At 33.2% G+C, this 19,288-nt stretch overlaps 1 protein-coding gene across 1 annotated transcript; it reads right to left on the reverse strand.

The window, feature by feature from the left end:
• Nucleotides 1-1,029: 1,029 nt before the first annotated feature.
• LOC149910960 (uncharacterized) lies at nucleotides 1,030-19,135 on the reverse strand. The gene is made up of 10 exons (XM_090107026.1): nucleotides 19,061-19,135; nucleotides 17,610-17,723; nucleotides 15,750-15,830; nucleotides 15,246-15,383; nucleotides 9,239-9,370; nucleotides 8,297-8,407; nucleotides 7,733-7,885; nucleotides 5,454-5,593; nucleotides 4,939-5,188; nucleotides 1,030-1,757 (listed from the first exon to the last, which is right to left on the reverse strand). The coding sequence occupies exons 1-10, from the start codon at nucleotides 19,133-19,135 to the stop codon at nucleotides 1,581-1,583; spliced, it is 1,371 nt and encodes a 456-aa protein (XP_089963152.1). The 3' UTR covers nucleotides 1,030-1,580.
• Between the last annotated feature and the right edge of the window lie 153 nt (nucleotides 19,136-19,288).

Here is a 19,288-nt window from a genome sequence, read left to right on the forward strand (position 1 = left end):
AAAGGTAAATAATTAACTTGTGAGATAATGAGTGCGAGTGCTCTGTTTTTTATAGGTACGAATATTTAACTCATTGGCCGAACATCAGTCATCATTTGCATATCGTGATAAATAAATCTGTTATTTGATTCTGCTACTCGTATTTGTAACACCTTTTTGTTGTTGTTTTTGTCATTTTTTTTCCTACACTTTAAATTTATATAATTCAATATAATGATAAAAAATATTGAAAAACTTTAACTCGGTCAAGGTTGAGTTCAATTTTGTTTTTACGTACTAAATAAAAATATAGCACCTGTTTTGTGATTCACCTTTGTTCTCTAATTATTATTTAGTCTTCTTCATTACAATACCAAATATAAATTGCAGGAAATTATATTATTTAAAAAAATCTTTAACACAGAAAAAACTGTATAATATTATGTCATTTAGCTGCAATACATATTTGATATAGGTCAGACAAAACAAATAAAGGGGAGACGGTAAAACATAATAGTCCTAAAATAGGTACCTATTGCAAATTAATATAATAATCAATTTTGCTATAATTTGCCAGGTTTTGACTTAGAGGTATAAATATTGTTTACAATTTATTATTAGACTTGACAAATAAACACACTATACCTAATTAAATATATTTAAAATTGGTCAAGCCGTTTCGGAGGAAAACTTGAAATAATACGCATTTGCCAAAACCCAAAAAAATAATTAGCGTATACTTTGAATTTAAATATGTACATATATATATAATTTTACGCTTTAAAAACCATAACCATTATTTTATTTAGCCAAATGTTGTATTTCGAATTGTGAAGTCAAAAGTTTGTTGAAGAAGAATGTATGAAATACTAAAATATGAAAGAATCTTGTTTTATCAATCTTCACGTCATGTAAAAAGTTACATGCGGTTTATTAAATTTTCATTGAATTTCATTGATCAAGATAATAATAAAAACACAATATGTATATTGTATATCAATAAAATTTATTAAAATGATAAGAAAAATATTTCAAATAGTTGTAAATAACAAAAGCGTAGTTTAATATTATAATCAATTAGCTTGTTTAAAAATTAAAAAGCGAATTGAAAAGTTGTACATTTATTTAAATATTAATTAAAAACGCTTGAGTGAAATTTTCTTTCAATGATACAATTATATGAGGTATTTATTTCGAATCTCTATCCACATAATACTGTCTCTACTTCTTCCCGAGTTGTATTCAGTGCCGGCGTTAGGGGGGGGGGGGGCGTGTTGGGGCGTTGGCCCAGGGCGACAAATTCTGGGGGGCGCCAAGGTCTGAAGTTGGGGTCTCTTGCCTCTCCTGGTGCAAACCCTCCAGGTGCATATGAATATATTTCATTGAGATTTTTTTTAGATGGATTTTTTGAGGGTTTGTGGTCGAAGAGCGACTCTAACGATATCGTTAGAGTCACTCCTCCTTTACTTGGGATCAGCAAAAAACGAACACTTGATACTGCTTCTCTCAAGTGGGCGCCACAATATTTTCGCCCGGGGTGTCAGTGGCCCTTACGCCGGCACTGGTAGTATTCAAATATAATATAAATAATTATAACATAATCAATCACATGTAGTTACTATTTTATTAAATTCCCCGTTATCATCATCATCAGCTAAAATAACTGCATAGCTATTCTTCAGAGACGCAATTTGACTTTGCAGCGTACGCAGGCGAATCTCGGCCATTTCAAAATTCTCTTGCAAATTGTTGATTTGTAGATTCATTCGTTGTCGAATCTGAAATTGGAAAACTGTTTAGTATTTATGACTGCATCAATGACATCCATACAATTTAAGACCATTATTAGAAAAACATTATTCACGTTCACCGAATTAATAACCTACAGATACAAATAATAGTAGTTTGTGAATTATTATGTGAATTGTAAGGAATAGAGCTTAGCCAGATGCTACGCGATGTTATCTGTTCCGTGACATTTTAGTATTGGCACAGATATAATACTACACTAGTATTGGCATAATCGATGCGAATTTATAAATTATACCGGATCGTGACACGACGGGACTGCAAATGCTTCTGTTTAATTAAAGCCCTTTTTCAAAGTACTACATGCAATTTAACCACTTAATTTGTGACAGAATGAAGGATATATCTTTACGGTCGAGTAAACGATGTTCCCTTTTTGGTTATACTCGAACATTTCAGAAATGTTCTTTGATGCTGATTTTTCAGTAAGGTTTGTAAGTCAGTAAATATTTCTTTATTGAAGTGAAAACTTCTTTAGCGGCGTTGAGCACTTTTTCTGTAATGGGTATAAAATCTTAAACTCGCGTCAGGACACGTGACCATCGAAAAAGCGTAAGACCGATACCATTCCAAAATATCAAACATGCTCAACGTTAATAATCAAGTTTTCACTTCTGCCGGCACTCCCGGAGTGCAACCCGTCTTTTTATATATTTTGAATTTGTTTTCTTTAATACATTGAATTCTATGGTTCCAAATCTGGGGGCGTAGAGTTAGGACGTGTAGTGTTAGAAGCTTGGCTCTACATGAGATCTGATAACTTTTTGACAGTGCGAGTCATATGGGCTCGTCTTGGCAACATTTTACATGAAAATGTTTTTGGTGGGATATTCTTTTTCATGTGTAGATAATAATGAAAAAGTGGTAGTTAAGTATAAAACAAAACATAACAGTAACTATACTATACCTATTGGAAATCTAACAATAGCTTAATAACTACCTATACAAAGAATACATAAACGTAATATTTATTTATTATATAGCGTAAAAATTAACCAAACGATGTATTAAAAAGTAGTGTGTCATCGCTTTTTATAACAAAGTGAAGTCCCGTGTAAAGTGAAGTCCTGTGTCCCCGTAGTGGGGTAAGGGGCAGATGCATTATTCATACATCTGTTTCACTGATCGATTTTCTTTAGGGACAAGTAGGTGATCAGCCTTCTGTGTCCTGCCAGACCGAGACATTTTTTTTTCTTCGTCTCCACCGGGAATCGAACCCAGGACCCCTCGGTTCTACGCTCAAGCCCCAACCACTGTACCAAGGAGGCGGTCGGCGGTCGGCGGTCGTCTATCTTTAATAGAAAGTACATCGAAATTAAACTGCTTAAAGATTTTATAGATAAGTAAAGGACCTTTAATAAAACGTTGGATACAGATATTGTTAACATGAATATAACCATTTGTTGGTTGTCTGGAAAAGATTACGCGACATTAGATCGCATGAGATTACAGGACTAAAATTAATTATTTATTATGAACCAAATGGCAGAATGAATTTAATTATTAAAATATATAAAAACAGGTAATAAAATTTAATCTATGAACAAATTTCTTTATTCGGATTCACAAGTTAAACTTTTATTTAGTACTAGCTTTCCGCCTGCGGCTTCGCCCGCGTTTTCAAAGAAAAACCCGCATAGTTCCCGTTCCCGTGGGATTTCCGGGATAAAACCTAGCCTATGTTACTCGTGGATAATGTAGCTTTCGAATGGTGAAAGAATTTTTAAAATCGGTCCAGTAGTTTATGAGCCTATTCATTTCAATCAAACAAACAAACAAACAAACAAAGTTTTCCTCTTTATAATATTAGTGTAGATGTAAATTTAAGTTAATAATTAATAGTTATGAAACTTTAATTAACTAGTTAGTACCTACTAATTAATAAAGGTTATGCCAAAGAACTAAAAAGTTCTGTGCCAACCTGCGCTTAGGCTTAGCCAGAGTGATGGATTATGGTCAATATGATCATTAGAGCTTTCTGTAATCAGGGAGGACACAACTACAGTATGGCATACCTATAGTCAGATATATTTTTTTATTGAAGTGAAACATCTTTAGGCGCGTTGAGAGAATTTAAAGGTCGCGGCAAGGCAATACCGTCACGTCATGGAGTAAGGAGACGTTTTTGGTATCTTTGAATCTTGCCAAAGACGTTCCACTTCTGACACGTGTGTCGGCACACACGCTCTTTGTTATTTAATTATAATATTAAACTTTTAGCTGCATATTTCAACATGAAACTTCTCTGCTATTAGAATAGATCCAGCAATTATGAGTGTTGTTAAACTTGAACGTTTATTAGCTAAGTCATGGCAAATGTATGTAAATGTTAAAAGTATAAATCAGATCAAGTAGAATTTAAGGTCAGCGCTTGTCGTTTATTAACAATACGGAATCACAATAAAAAGCAATATTTCAATGGTTTAATAATTAATTTAACAAAAGACGGCACGTAAAACATTTTTTGTGTTCACATGGGAAAGGAATCGATGTAGGTAATTGAAAAGATAGATAAATAATAATCTTTCTCTTTTAATATATTACTAAAAAACCCATCAAACTCATACGTAACACACGGACAAACGCACACATACTTACATAATAAGCACCCGCACGCTTTCATACGCACAGTGCACACATGGATCCACAGTCACAAATGCGCTCACATGCACACAGGCACACGTGCACATACACACACACTAACACGCAATTAATAGCTTACAAAAACAAAAGCTTTCCACGACCACAGAATAGTAAATATAATAATATAAATTATACTTAGTAGGTACTAGGTTACCACCATGACTATTATACTAGTAGACGCGGCATACGCCAACATCATTGCACTAAAAAACAGCGTAATTAATACATACCTAAGTACTTACTAACGCATTATCACCAATACAGTTGTTCTTTCTTTCACTCTCACGCACGAGACATAATACATGTCTCACTCATGTACTTCGTAATAACAACTGCCGATTATAAAAGATTTAAAAATAATATTATAAAAAGAACGTCCAGCCACGACGCTGAATGGTGCGTGACTAAGTGAAACTCGGGCACTTAGCTGAGTTTTTCTTGCCAAAATAGAGAGCGGGTAACGTATATAGCTTTTTTATATAATATCAAAGGGTTACCACGACTCACCTCGTCCCGCTCCTTCTGGCACGCTCTGCACTGCGCGCGACTCTGTATGAGCTGCCGCTCGAGCTCCGATATCTGGCTCTGCATGTACCGCCGCATAGACTCAGAACGTTCCTTATTACGTGTCAACGTTCTGGAACCTTCCACGCGCATCTCGTCCAGGTCCTTGATGAGGATCGCGCATTCGGACGCCTTTTCTTTGTAACGGGTCTCCAGCTGTACTAGTTTCTCTTCGAGTCGCAGCACTTTGCATCTGAGAAGTTAAAAATTAACGCAATAAAATAGTTTTAGAGCAGCCTTGTGAGAATGAAATTCCTGAAAGCTTTTTGATATTTTTAATCTAAATTTTAGAATCTCATCGACTTATGCAAATAAATACCACTGATGTGACTCATATCGTAATAAATAATATTATAAACGTAATAGCGCATAACGTAAAATTATTATTGTCAACTCTACAATTCTAAAAAAATATTTTAACTGAAAATTATAAACCAAATTACAATCAAATCACTTACTTCAAATCATCCACATTATTGTTTAATACGGCTATATCTTGGTTCTTTACATCCAACTCCGATTTAATTTCTTTACTCTCTTCGATGAGCTTCGTTTTTTCAATCTTTTCAGCATTTAGGTTGTTTACCGCTAAAACCAGCTGAAAGAGTAACATTTTAAAGTAAGATAACAGCTAAAATTTATCTGATTGTTCTCTTATATTTTGACATGATTTTCAGAACATTCAATACATTAGCGGCATGTATAGCGGAATTATAGATTGCTGTGAAATTGAAGCACTAAAAAAAGATATTTGTAAATTATGATAAATATTTCGAATAATTCTTAATACTTACCTTTAAAAAAAAATTTTAGTCCCGATTTTTTAAACCCATAAAAAAACTTTTTCGGGACTTAAACGTAAGTAGGTATGTACCTACTAAGGACCTAAATTAAGGAGAAATTGAGAAGATAAATATGTATTTATCTTCTCAATTTCTCCTTAATTTTTACATAAGTTTTAACTTAGGTTAAGGATAATAAATTATCGAACATAACATCAAGTCAAGTTGGGATTCATAAAAAAAAATTCCAACATAACAGTTTTAAACTTCGAGGAAAAATGTAACGGAAACATTTTGCATTAAAAAAACTATAATAAATAATACCTATGTGCAACTGTATTATCAAGAAAACCCCTGATAAACGTGGTGTCTCCGTACGGAAGATAATTTGTCATCCACAAGATTATTATTTGCATTGGGGTTTTTCGGAAATCGATTTATTTTTATTCATAATCGTATTTATCTTTCTGCATTCAAGGTCATTGATCAGTTATAAATTATTAGTATTTATCTGTATTAATATTATTAAGGTAGGTCATGTCATTAATTATAATACTGTGTATACTAAATAAATAAAAATGAATCGCCAAATTCGTTGCTAAGCGTAAAACTCTCGAGTGGCTCGACCAATCAAGACAATTTTTTTAACGTGTTTGTTAAGGCTCAATGATGGTTCTTTAAGGAGAGAAAATTAAGAATAACACTTTTCTTTTCACTCTGTTCGCGAGAAGTAGCTATATACGACGGGCGAAGCCGGGGCGGAACGCTAGTCCTTTAATATAGGCGTTTCTCATACCGCGCCATCTAGTCTGCACATGAGTTAGTACTAGAACTTTTAAGCATAACACGGACAGAGCTTTGTCATATATTTTTGCTGCAGGAGGAGTTTGAACCCCCCATAGTAAACTCACAGATTAAAATAATATACTCTAACTCTTTGTGTATGCATGAAATATGATGAAAAAAAATGAAGATTCTAAAAATATTTGAATATTATTATGTCCCTTTGTATGATACCATTATACCATTATGAACGAAAGAGTTATTTGAGGATACCTACTTATGTAGGTTCTTACAGGTATTTACAGTACTCGTCATGTAAAAAGAACGCTGGATGAAAGTTATGGGGTGTGTTTTGGCATGTATAGAGTTTAGCACGAAAGTTGCTTATTTTATTTTTGAAGTAGGCTCTCGAGTTGTGGCTTCGCAACTACATAATATTTGTTATTCTTATACCACCTCATAACACCAAATAGACCAATAAATCGCCAATGCGCAGCTTAACCGTCAGCGTTCTTTTTACATGACGCGACCTATACCTACTACAAACTAACAGTTACTTTTAGTGATATTAATTATTACTTACTTAATATTATTATAATTGAATTAAAATGTATAACTATATAATATCTAAGTGTAATATTATCTGTGACAATATCACAAAATAAAAACAATTTGATTTATATTTTATATTCCTAAGTATTTCTTTTAAGTTAAAAAGTAGAGAATCTAGTGAATATTATAATACTAATAATTATTGATTGTATTTCTTTTACTTCTTATGTAATTGTCCATTACTCGTATGCTTTTTTTTTTTGTGTTTTTTAATAAGATTAAATAGAATGACTAGATGACGGGTTAAAAAACTACGAAAGTATTAATTATTATTATCATATTCTTATTTACCACGTCGTAACACGCGATTACCTACTCCCTACTAATATTATAAATGCGAAAGTAATTATGTCGGTCTGTCTATCGGTTTGTATGTCGGTTTGTCTATTCGCCTAAACCACAGACTATATGAGTTGGTACCAAATTTCATCGATTGGTACCAACTCATATATGTAGTAGGAGACCTGAGAAAGGACACGGCTTAATCCCGGAAATCCCAGGTTTTCTTTTGACAACATGAGGCGGAAACCTAGAGATAAATAAATAAAATAAATACAGACCTTCTCTTTAACTTTATGAAGTTCTGTTGAAAGCTGGTGCGAGCTTTCTTCAGCCAACTTTTGCAGCTGCCTTGCTTCTTGCAGTTGTATTTGAGCACCTTTTAGCAAATCTGGTAAAGGAGCCAATTCTTGCAACTTTTCCTGGAACTGCATCTGTAAGAAAATCATTGTTTTTACTGTTTAGAATATGACGGAAAACTATAAAATGTATTTTAAAGACAGTAAACATGGTGATGGAGGATGTCGGGATGACGTAGATACTTACTATTAAGATTTATTTTATAATATGTTTTTCTACTAATCGATATCTATTACATCTAGTTAAAAGTAGTTATAACTTGTAATAAGTAATACACAGTTTTCTTATTTTGATAGTATTAAAATGTACGTCTCCTAAAATATGTTATTTTAACCATGTGCAGGATTTTGTATAGAAAAGAGTAGATAGTAAAATGAAAACGAGGAATTACATCCACGTACCTTTTCAATTCTATGTTTATGTTAATTGTCTCATAATATGGCATGATTATCACAACATATATAATAACAATTTTAATACCATACCTTCATCTTTTGTATTTCTATTTGTATTTGATCGGAAACTTGCTTGTTGTCGTATTCGATTAAATCCAACTGCCGTTTCAGTTCCTCAACTTGCTGTTGTGCTTGAAGATACTGTAGTTAATGACAAATAATGAATAAAGAATACATAGGTGAAACCAATCAATAACAACAAACTGTGAACCGGTTAGGTATAAATTTGGTATCGACACGATGGAAATGCGAATGTTACCTATAAGCACAGACTAATAATAATATACTACGTATCTATAAGTAACAAAATTACTCAAAAACTCAGCGACTAGGAAGAACTAAATTGCTATAGTATCACGAACGCTGAAAAAGAAATATTGAAGTATTTTTGAGTAGTAGTTTTAGAAAAACATCAGTGCAAAAATGATCTTGCTTGTTTCGATTACATAAGAACATATTATAATTTATAATATTTTTTAACGTTCCAATCTTCAATAATTCGTAGGTTCTTAGATATTATAATAATTTCTTTATTATTCCAATGTTACTTTTAAGCTTTGTAATGACGCACTAACTAATACTTCAACCAATAATATTTTTACATAACAAATCTTCTAATAAATTACAGTTTCGATAAAAAAGGAATGTTTACATTAAATTAGTTCTCATCTTAGTATTAGCTTAGCTTTATATAGGTACATTTTTATTAATAGATGTTATATCTCTAGACTCTATCACTTTAGTTTTATTGTATTTATACTTATTATTGATTAGCTGTGCCCCGCGGCTCCGCTCCTGTCTGGTCTGTCTGTCTGTCTGGTCTTTAACCTTCCTCGATAAATGGGCTATCTAACACCGAAAGAATTATTCAAAACGGACCAGTAGTTCCTGAGATTAGCGCGTTCAAAAAAACAAACAAACTCTTCAGATTTATAATATTAGTATAGATCTACTAGGTAGACTCAAATTTACCTTAATTCGATAATCTTGTAACTGTTCATTTTTCTCGGTTATCGTAACTTTCATTTCTTCAGCCTCTTCTTCCATGTCTCTTAATTTGTTTTTCAAAGTTGTAACTTCTTCGTTTGATTTTTTTCGTGAGTCCTAAAACGTTTTAAGATGTCGTACGGAATGATATTATAAACTAACACTTACAATGTAAGGCATATTAACTGCAAAAGGCTAATTTGATCAATTTCATAAAATTAGGCCCATAGGATTTTCCTGATTATAAGGCCAAAGTATTTGACCTGAATATAAATTGAAGCTTTAAATGCGAGAATTTCCAGGCGCCCAGTAGAAAATAGCACAAAATAAGATACATTATCAGATACGTTCAGTGATCGAGATTTGATCATCTTTGACGCCTCGGTCAAATCGTTAACTTGGTCTCTGTATAAGCTCCGTATTTAATAATCATTTCTCCATAATATTTATCTAAAATAAACTCTGTGTGAACGATCAAGAACAGTGCAACAAGTATTTAATGAAATTATATATAAAATTTCAATCAATTTAGTGTGTAAAGTGATTCTTTCGCAATTAATAAAGTGTCGGGTAGTATCCTGCGGCAGCATCTCCGTGCAAGCGATTACCGCACGTAAGTCCTGTGAGCGACCGGGTGACATCTCCGTGCGGCCGCTTGCCGTGCGCTACGAGTCAACGCGCGGCAAAGATAAGCTTCCGCAGAACTGACACGGAAGTATATTGTAAAAAAATCACGGCGTCACAGTTTATATATTATTAAGTTAATAATATGAAGTGCTCCGGTTGCCTTAAATCTTTTAAGGATAACAACTTCGTCAAATGTTCGTCTGCGGTCTGTGGAAAAAAATTTTGTCCATTATGTATTGACGTGAGTGGATTATCCGCAGAACCTAAAAGCAAATGGGAGTGTCCTAACTGCTCTTCGGCCCAAAAGAGAGGGGGTGATAATAGCAATACCCCGGTGAGGTGCACTAGCGACTCTAATTTTATTACGATGCGTAAAAAAGATACGGCCGCTGCGACGGTGACGGGTGAAGAGGTAAAGGAACTCACTACCGAAATTCGTCGTCTGACCCAGGAACTTTCCTCCGTCAAGCTGAAATTAGAAGACGCCACTCAATCGTTGATACTTTGTAACGAGCGCCTTGATAAACTTGAGGAGAAGGTTAATACAAGCGAATCGCGTATCAAGCTTTTGGAATGTAACTCTGGGCAGATTAATGACCTGAAAGTCACTATATCTAATCTTCAATGCGAATTAAACCTTCAAGCGCAACAATATCTACGTAATGAAATTGAATTAGCCGGTATCCCGGAGACTTCTCACGAAAACCTTCAGCATATTACATTGTTAGCGGCTCGAAAAGTCGGCGTGGAACTAAGCGATGCAGACATAGACTGGGCAATGCGAGTGGGTCCCCGTATTTCGAAGGAGAAGGGCCCTAACAATACCAATAAGCTATCTCGTCCCGTTGTTGTCCGATTACTTCGCCGTTCGAAGCGCGACGAGATATTGAAAGCCGCAAAATCAAGAAAAAACATTAGTAGTGCAGATTTTAATTTACCCGGAGATGCCTGTAAGATTTATATAAACGAAAGATTAACCAAAGATAATCGAATTTTATTTCGTGAGGCTCGAAGTCTATATAAGAACTTCGGTTATGCCTTCTGTTGGTGCAGTAACGGAAATGTTTATGTTAGACAGCGCGAAGGGAAAAGCGCCATTCATATCCGGTCGCGAGAAGTTCTTGCCAATATTTTTAACACAGACAAACAGGTCCCTAGTCAGCCGTAGTAATAAAATTATTGTTTCATTATCTTTCAATTGTAAAAGTCTAAATTATTGTTCAATTAGTCTGAAAAGAATCCTATTTGTCTTATTTATTCATCGTAATATTATGTTAACCGTGTATAACTTTGTATTATTCCAACTACTAATGTATATATTACAATCTATAATCTATTTTTATATGTATTTATTTTATTGTATTTATTATAAACATAAAATATTATATTATCTCACATTAATTTTTACTATAGAAATTCATAATATTATACTATTAATACAGTTTTGTACATACACAAATTTGCTACAATATAATCGCCAGGCGAGAAAAAATGTTCTTTGCATTTTTAAAAAATTATTTTCACTTTTTTCTCTATACATAAAATTAATAATAAAATGGATTTTAACAATCATTTTAAATGGCTGCGAATAATATTGCAATAGACTTAGATTCGTATAAAATAAAATGTAACACTGTTTCTAACCTTGAATCATGCAGAACTTATCTTACAAGTGAATATAATTTAAAAATTTTTTCGTTAAATATTCGCAGCATAAATAAAAACTTCGATAGTTTAATTGTAGCATTGAAACGCTTAAATATAGTGTATGATGTTATTATACTCACTGAATGTTGGCTCAATGATCTGTTGCAAATTCCTATACTACCTAATTACACTGCATATAAATCCAGTAAGTTCATTAACCAAAACGGTGGAGTTGTGGCTTATGTACGGAGTGCCCTGAGCGTTTCAGTGTCGGAACCTTTAATCGACGATGCAAATTGTTTGCAGCTTGTGCTGGATGAAAAAACCTGCATATTGGGTATTTATCGCTCCCCGTCCTTCAGAAATCCTTCAATATTTCTTGATACTTTACACATGCATCTTTCAACACTAAATTTTCAATATTTGGTTTTGGCGGGTGATATTAACATTGACATTTTGGCCCAGTCTGCAAACTCCTGGTGGTATGATTATTTATGTATCTTAGCAGAATTTGGTCTTGTTCCCGCGATTACACAGCCTACAAGAGAAGGGGCATGTCTCGATCATATTTTTGTGAAAACGAACAAAGCTGTTGTGGGATTAGTTTGTGGAACTGATATAACAGATCACGATACTGTCATGGTTGGCATGAGACTGGGGAAGATAAAAACTCAAACACCAACAAAGTTTATGTTTAAAAGAAATATAGATCTCATCAAAAACGACCTAAAAACAGTGAATTGGTCCGAAGTATTGGCTATAGATGATATACATGTTTTGGTTGAGACATTTACAGAAACACTACTAACAATTATTCATAAACATACCCAAAAAATTTATTGTTCCAGATCAAAATATATTTTAAAGCCGTGGATAACTCCCGGTCTTTTACGTTGCATACGCCATAGAGATCGTCTTCACATTAAAGTTAAACGAAACCCTCTCGATGCAGTATTACTCCATGTCTACCACCGTTATCGTAACTTTACTAATAATCTGTTGAAAAAACTGAAACGCGAGTATGAAGCCAATATCCTAAAATCTAGTGTAGGAAACCCCAAAAAGCTCTGGAATGTAGTTAAAAATATTTGTTACATAGATAACCACAAAAATAAGCCTTTAGATCTCTTAAATATCAATAAAAATGGAACTACAGAATCTCTTAATATATGTAACGAACATTTTACCTCTGTCGGTGAATCATATGCTACTAATATTTTAAATAAATTACAAATTACTCAAGACACGTTAGCTTCAAGTATTAAATCGAACAATATCCCAGCAAAATCGTTCTTTTTGAGTCCAACGGATACATCCGAAGTTGAAAACCTTATTTTACAATTACGGAATGAAAAATCACCTGGCATTGATGGCCTTAATAATTCACTAATTAAACAGATTCGGGAAGAAATTTTATATCCTTTAACGTCAATATATAATCGAAGCCTATCACTCGGTATTTTTCCTAATAGCTGGAAGGTTGCTGCAGTTTGCCCGATTTATAAAACAGGAGTTCGTGACAATCCCAATAATTATAGGCCGATATCACTTTTAGGTGTTTTTTCGAAAATCCTTGAGAAAATTGTTAACTCCCGACTTACCAAGTTTCTAGAGTCCAATAATCTTCTATCATCTCGTCAGTTCGGTTTCAGATGTCAAAGAAGTACGTCAGATGCTGTAAGCCTATTGACATCTATAATATCTTCACATTTGGACAAAAAGAACGCATGTCTCAGTGTTTTTCTCGACCTTGCGAAGGCCTTCGACACTGTTTCTATCCCGCTGCTGCTTAGAAAACTTGATAATAAAGGTGTCAGGGGACATGCACTGCTATGGTTCGAAAGTTATCTCAGAGGGAGACTTCAATGTGTGAAGATTGGAGAGAGTGTTAGTGCCACGAAAGAAGTTAATTACGGTGTTCCCCAAGGCAGTATCCTGGGTCCCACTCTCTTCATTCTTTACATGGATGATATTCACAACCTCCCACTTAGCGGTGCTGATATTCTTTGTTATGCGGATGACACTGCTATCACTTTTCACGGTGGCAGCTGGGATGAGGCAGTGTTAGCTGCAAGGCAGGGAATGATACAGGTAAACTCTTGGCTCGAACGTAACTTGTTGACCCTGAATCTAGACAAGACGAATTTTGTCTGCTTTCATAAGACCTCTGCGTCCGCCCCATCACTGATCGAATTAATAAATGTATCTCCTGACGAATGTGCACCTCAATACATTGAAAGAGTTGAAGTTGTCAAGTACTTAGGTGTTTTGGTGGATCAAAATCTAAGTTTTAAGAATCATATAAATCTTCTGTCTGATCGCGTGCGTAAAATCATTTTCATTATGAAGCAACTCCGCCGATCTGCCGATTTCAAATTGCTCAAAACTATATATTTCGCGTTATGCCAATCACTAATTACTTACTGCATTGGTTCGTGGGGAGGCGCCGTTAAGACAAACCTAATTCGTATTGAGAGGGCTCAACGAGCGGTACTTAAGACTATGTTACAAAAACCTTTTAGATACCCTACTTTTGACCTTTATAAAGACGCTAGTGTTCTTACAGTTCGCCAACTTTTTATCCTTGATAAATTTATATCGACGCACAAATGGGTCATTACCTCTCCCAATTACAAGAATTATGTGAGAAAGCGTATTTACAAAATACCAAATGTTCGTGTAAATACTTCTTTTGCTAAGCGTTTCAATCCATTTGTTGGTATATTTATTTATAATAAAATTAGCTCCAATTGTAATATTAAAAACTGTACTTCTAGAAAAGCAAAGATCATCGTAACTAATTACCTTAATTCTCTGAACTACGTATCAACAGAAAATCTTCTTGCATCATTATTTTAATTTTAATTTGAGTATAATCGGCACCTATATTATTTCATATATTTTATTATATTTATTGTTATATAAAAATTATCTATATATATATATGTATATATAAATATATTTATTTATTTTATAAAATATTATGTTAATTGTATTATTTAGTATCTTCAGTATTTATTTTCCTGTAGCTTATAAGTGATAAAATGCCTTTGTACGTGTAAGATATAAGCGTTGATCATACCGAGGACATCTAATTTTGTTTTTTTGGTAAAACGTCTCAGTGCCCACGATACAGGCTTGCCTAGTGTGGGTACTATAGGTAATCCTTTTATAATAAACCTAGATTAAGCCAATATGTGTAAAGTGTGCAACGTCAATCAAAGTGTATCTGTGTAAAAACATATGGTTTTTAAATAAATATATTTTTCATTTTTTTTTCATTTTTTTCATTATAATATCCACTAAGAAAAAGTTGTCTTTCAGCAGACTATAAGAGCTGTGAAATCGCTATTGTAATAGTTATTAATTTATTATCTAATCACAACATAGTTTTAAACAAAGTCGCGGTCGCTGTCTGTCCGTTCATAATAATTATGTACTTAGGTATGCTACGCAACGGATTTTGAAACGGATTTTTACAGATAGAGTGATTCGAGAGGATAACTTGTTACCAATTTGTTACCTACATTTTACAAAGCGGACAGAAATCTAGTAGGTATATATAAAATTCTCATGCAGTAGTGTTTGCTAGTTTTTACCATATTTGATGAAATTTTGTGTACACATCGAATAGGTAGTTCTGATAACAATTAGCCAACATCTAAGTATTCTTATCTTTGTAAAGCAGAACAACATTTGGGTCAACTAGTTAATTTACCTCGACAATGCAAACATTGCAAATCGTATTCAGTTTCGATTCTAAATCTTTCAATTTCCCTTCATACTTCTCTCTTTCAAACCGTTCTTCGTCCGCCGCATTTTTCGCTCTGATTAACTCTTCCCGAAGTTTTGATATCTATGAAACGATGAAATAAATAAATCCTACAACAACTGACATAATGGATAAGGCAATTCTACGTATTTTGGTTACAATCATGCTAACTAAATACTTTTACTTCTTCAAACATCAATACCATTAGGTATATTAGTTACCTGAAAATTTTTCATTAAGGGCCGATTTTTCAATGCTTGGATAAAACTTATCCGTCCAATAAAGTATTACACGATAATATTAAAATGTCACGTGAACTGTCAAATACGGGCAATTAGAATACGTTTTTAAAATGGTAGTTATATACATTATTCGACGAATAAGTTTTATCCAAGCATTGAAAAATCGGCCCTAATTAAAATAATGCCTTTATTTTGCAGTAGTAATTACCTGTGGTATTCTGGTACAGTCAAGATCCTGCGTTTTTTGAGTTTTCGTCTCCACGTATGTAGGATCCGACTTTACAGGATCCTAAAAATATAAAATACATACCTACTTATTATAATAATATGCTAACAGGCGGGACATAATAATTAATTGTAGATAATATTTATTGATTCAACGTACCGTTTTGATAGACCGAATTAAGTTTATTCGTAATAATATGTACTTCGGTATAATGAAGAATTATGATTATAGAAGACATTGAAAAATTTTTTTGTATTCAATGTTATAAAAATATATGGTACAAAATTAAATAATGATTCTTCAAACTTATCATCAAAAGACACCGAAACAATTAATTTGACCCGTAACTAACTGTTAAATGAATACATTTACAAGCCATTTATTGAAGACTAGTGGTCCGCCCCGGCTTCGCCCGTGGTACATAATAAAAGGTAGCCTATGTCCATTCTTGGGTATCAAAATATTTCCATACCAAATTTCATGCAAATTGGTTCAGTAGTTTAGGCGTGATTGAGTAACAGACAGACAGACAGAGTTACTTTCGCATTTATAATATTAGTATGGATTAAAACACAAACATACTCGACACGTACAGACTATAACGCAATAATTTAAATAAATTAATTTTAAACAATGAACGGGAAACTGTATTAACTATTAATATTATAACTAACTATACCTACATTAAAATTTCCGAGGTAAATAATTACCTAACAATTTTGAGTCGTAATATTTTATGTCGTCCAACAAGGTTACTTTACCTAGACCTAAAACTATAATTTAAATTAAATCATTCGTATCTAGCAAAAACGGCTTGAACACAAAAAATTAAAATACAACTTTATATTTATTGCAATAGAGATCCTACTTATTTGTAAGAAACTAGTTAACATGTAAACAATTGTAGCACAGATTGTGTCAATACAAACAAATGTAGCTAATTACGAAATTTTTAGATCCTTAACCGTTGGGCCTAAAGCGCTAAATTTAGGCATGTCATACACTACTATTAATAAAAACAATTAAAAATAAATAATAAGCGTGAAGAACTACATGAAGATTACGGGCTTAAAGTTTTTTTTTTTTTATGTCTGATTAATAATTGTAAGAGCGTGCGCCAAATTGAGATAAAAAAAATTTACCCAACATTACGAAGACTACCTATAGGTACTAATATTATGACCTCACATGGTAATATCGAATCTCTTATGTTTTTATTTAATATTTACGTTTTATAAATTTTTAAGAATAGAAAAATTCGATCACGAGGCGGGACGAATTTTTCTATTCTTTATAAATTTATATTTATAAAGCATTTTGAATGCCATAAAACAAAAAATATAAATTCATTTACGCTTTATTTATGAATTTGTTAATGAAATCTAATAAATTTTCTTCCAAAACGTTTCTTGATATAAAGCCTTATATTAAAACCTTCAGCTGACAACAGTAACTGATTATTATCGGCCATTTGTATAAAGGTTTATGAGTCACACGCCCCTTCCATAGGCTCAAAGCAAAGTTCAATAATTAGTCGGTTAGACCTTACAATTTCTGACAAAATCATAAATATCCTAAGCTTATATTTTTTAGCTCTACTCAGTTGATGATAATATATCGCTGAGTAGATTTTTTATAAAGCGCTTTTATGCTTCATAAAGAAAACTATTACAGTTTTTCAGTAAATAAGTACCTATACCGGGCCTTTAGTTTTATCTACTTCTTATGAGTAATTATGATCTACATTTGAATTTCATCGGAAAATGTGTACCTCTACGTCTTGGCTGTACAGTATAGTATTATAATATTATCTTTGCTTTTTCTAAAATATAGTGAACTAACCGGCGAAATGAAGGATTGATTCCGACCATGTAAATGCCCGCGGTCCCGCCTGAGCGCTGCCAGCTCCATCTGGATTTCCTTCACTTCCCCTTCCATGGCACCAAGCTGTTTTTGCTAAAAAACAAGCCATTAGATATGCGCCATATACATATTATATACCGTGTCAAATCATAAAATACTGGCGATATTTAAAAACCATAAATGTTGTGATTCTGTTTTTTTTATATTTCCTCAATAATTAATGTATACCTACCTACCAAACGTTTAGAAGAATACCTTTTGTTCGACGTACCTCAACGATAATAATACGTCATTCCAAAGAGAGAGGAAGTATTTTTCTCAAAAAGTAGATACCTACTTCAGGAGGTTGTGTGATGTAACAGACCGGTATTTTATATAACAGGAAAGCTCATGTGCTGACGCAATATTTAATGATAAGCGTCATCATAATGCAACAAAAAGCCAAACCACACATTATGTTGACTTCGTTCGTTACCAGGCTATGAGAGGCACCTATGGGCTATGACCTAGTATCCTCTCATAGCAAAAATAATATTACTAAACGTATTTAAGAGAAAGACGGGAGAGATGGGCACCTAGTTTTAATCGAGAGCATACTGAAACAAATTAGAAGAAAACAAACATACGGTAATAGAAGATTATCACTATCATTCCCATGAATGAATGAATGTATGAAGAAATGATTAGGTATATACAATGAAGAGAAGTAGGTATCTAACATTGTTTTATGTACCTATCTATATATTCAATTTTTAGCTAATTTAATTTTGTTTTTGCTTGCACAGTCAAAATTTTCAAGAAATCTAAGGTAGTCCTTCTACGCTCGTTTATCTGTGAGCATGTTTTCTGATTAATATTAATTATCTATTTTTTTTTTATTGGGAATAAGGAAGCGCCTGACCACAATCTCGCCTAATGTTAAGCGATAAGTAAGCTAAGATAGTATGTGGTCGAAGATGGAACGCGCTTCCCTAGAAGGTACCTGTTCACTCTACGCTTGAATATTCTGCATCGGTCTGAAGCCAAAGCAATAAAAATAAAATATGATTAATATCATTATAGCTTATAGCCCGCAGAACCGATGGCCGTTGGGGCAAAAAGGTTCTTGAGTGGCGACCACGTACAGGACGTCGCAGTGTGTGGGACGGCCTACAACGCGATGGACAGACGACCTGATCAAAGTGGCGGGGAGCCGCTGGATTCAGGCCGCAGGTGATCGGTCAAATATGATAAAAATGATATTATTTTTTATATAATAAATTATCTTGTAAAGTTATCTTTTTTATTATCCTTTAAGTACAGTGCCATCTATAAAATAGTAGCAACAATAAATGTATTCCCTTGTCCCCGTAAAGACTTCAGGATTTACTTCATATTGTTAACTTTTTGTAGTTATTCAAACTGTAGTAAAGTCATGATACATCACTAACCAAAATAGATGGCTCCGGATTGCTGTCGATTGTATCGGTCTGATTTTTAACAGGCCAGTAGTCCGACTGAGGCATTACAAAAATATTAAAAACAATTATAATAAACTAGAAAATCACTCAACAAAATTATAATAAAATTATAAAATTTATGATCAATCTATCAATGTTTTATATTATTGATTTAATGATGTGACAGTGTCTAAATTAATTATTTTTATTGTGTCACCG

This window comes from Colias eurytheme, chromosome 1, assembly GCF_061535395.1.
Source record: "Colias eurytheme isolate Ceu_HAF_F1 chromosome 1, ilColEury1 Martin Lab GWU primary, whole genome shotgun sequence".
NCBI classification, from domain to species: Eukaryota; Metazoa; Arthropoda; class Insecta; order Lepidoptera; family Pieridae; genus Colias; species Colias eurytheme.

Coding starts and splice junctions, on each gene's coding strand:
- LOC149910960 (XM_090107026.1), bottom strand. CDS start 19,135: ATGCCTCAGTCGGACTACTGGCCTGTTAAAAATCAGACCGATACAATC. Junction 5,594..7,732: donor TTCATAAAGTTAAAGAGAAG/GTCTGTATTTAT, acceptor TTACTCTTTCAG/CTGGTTTTAGCGGTAAACAA. Junction 1,758..4,938: donor GCCAGAAGGAGCGGGACGAG/GTGAGTCGTGGT, acceptor TTCCAATTTCAG/ATTCGACAACGAATGAATCT.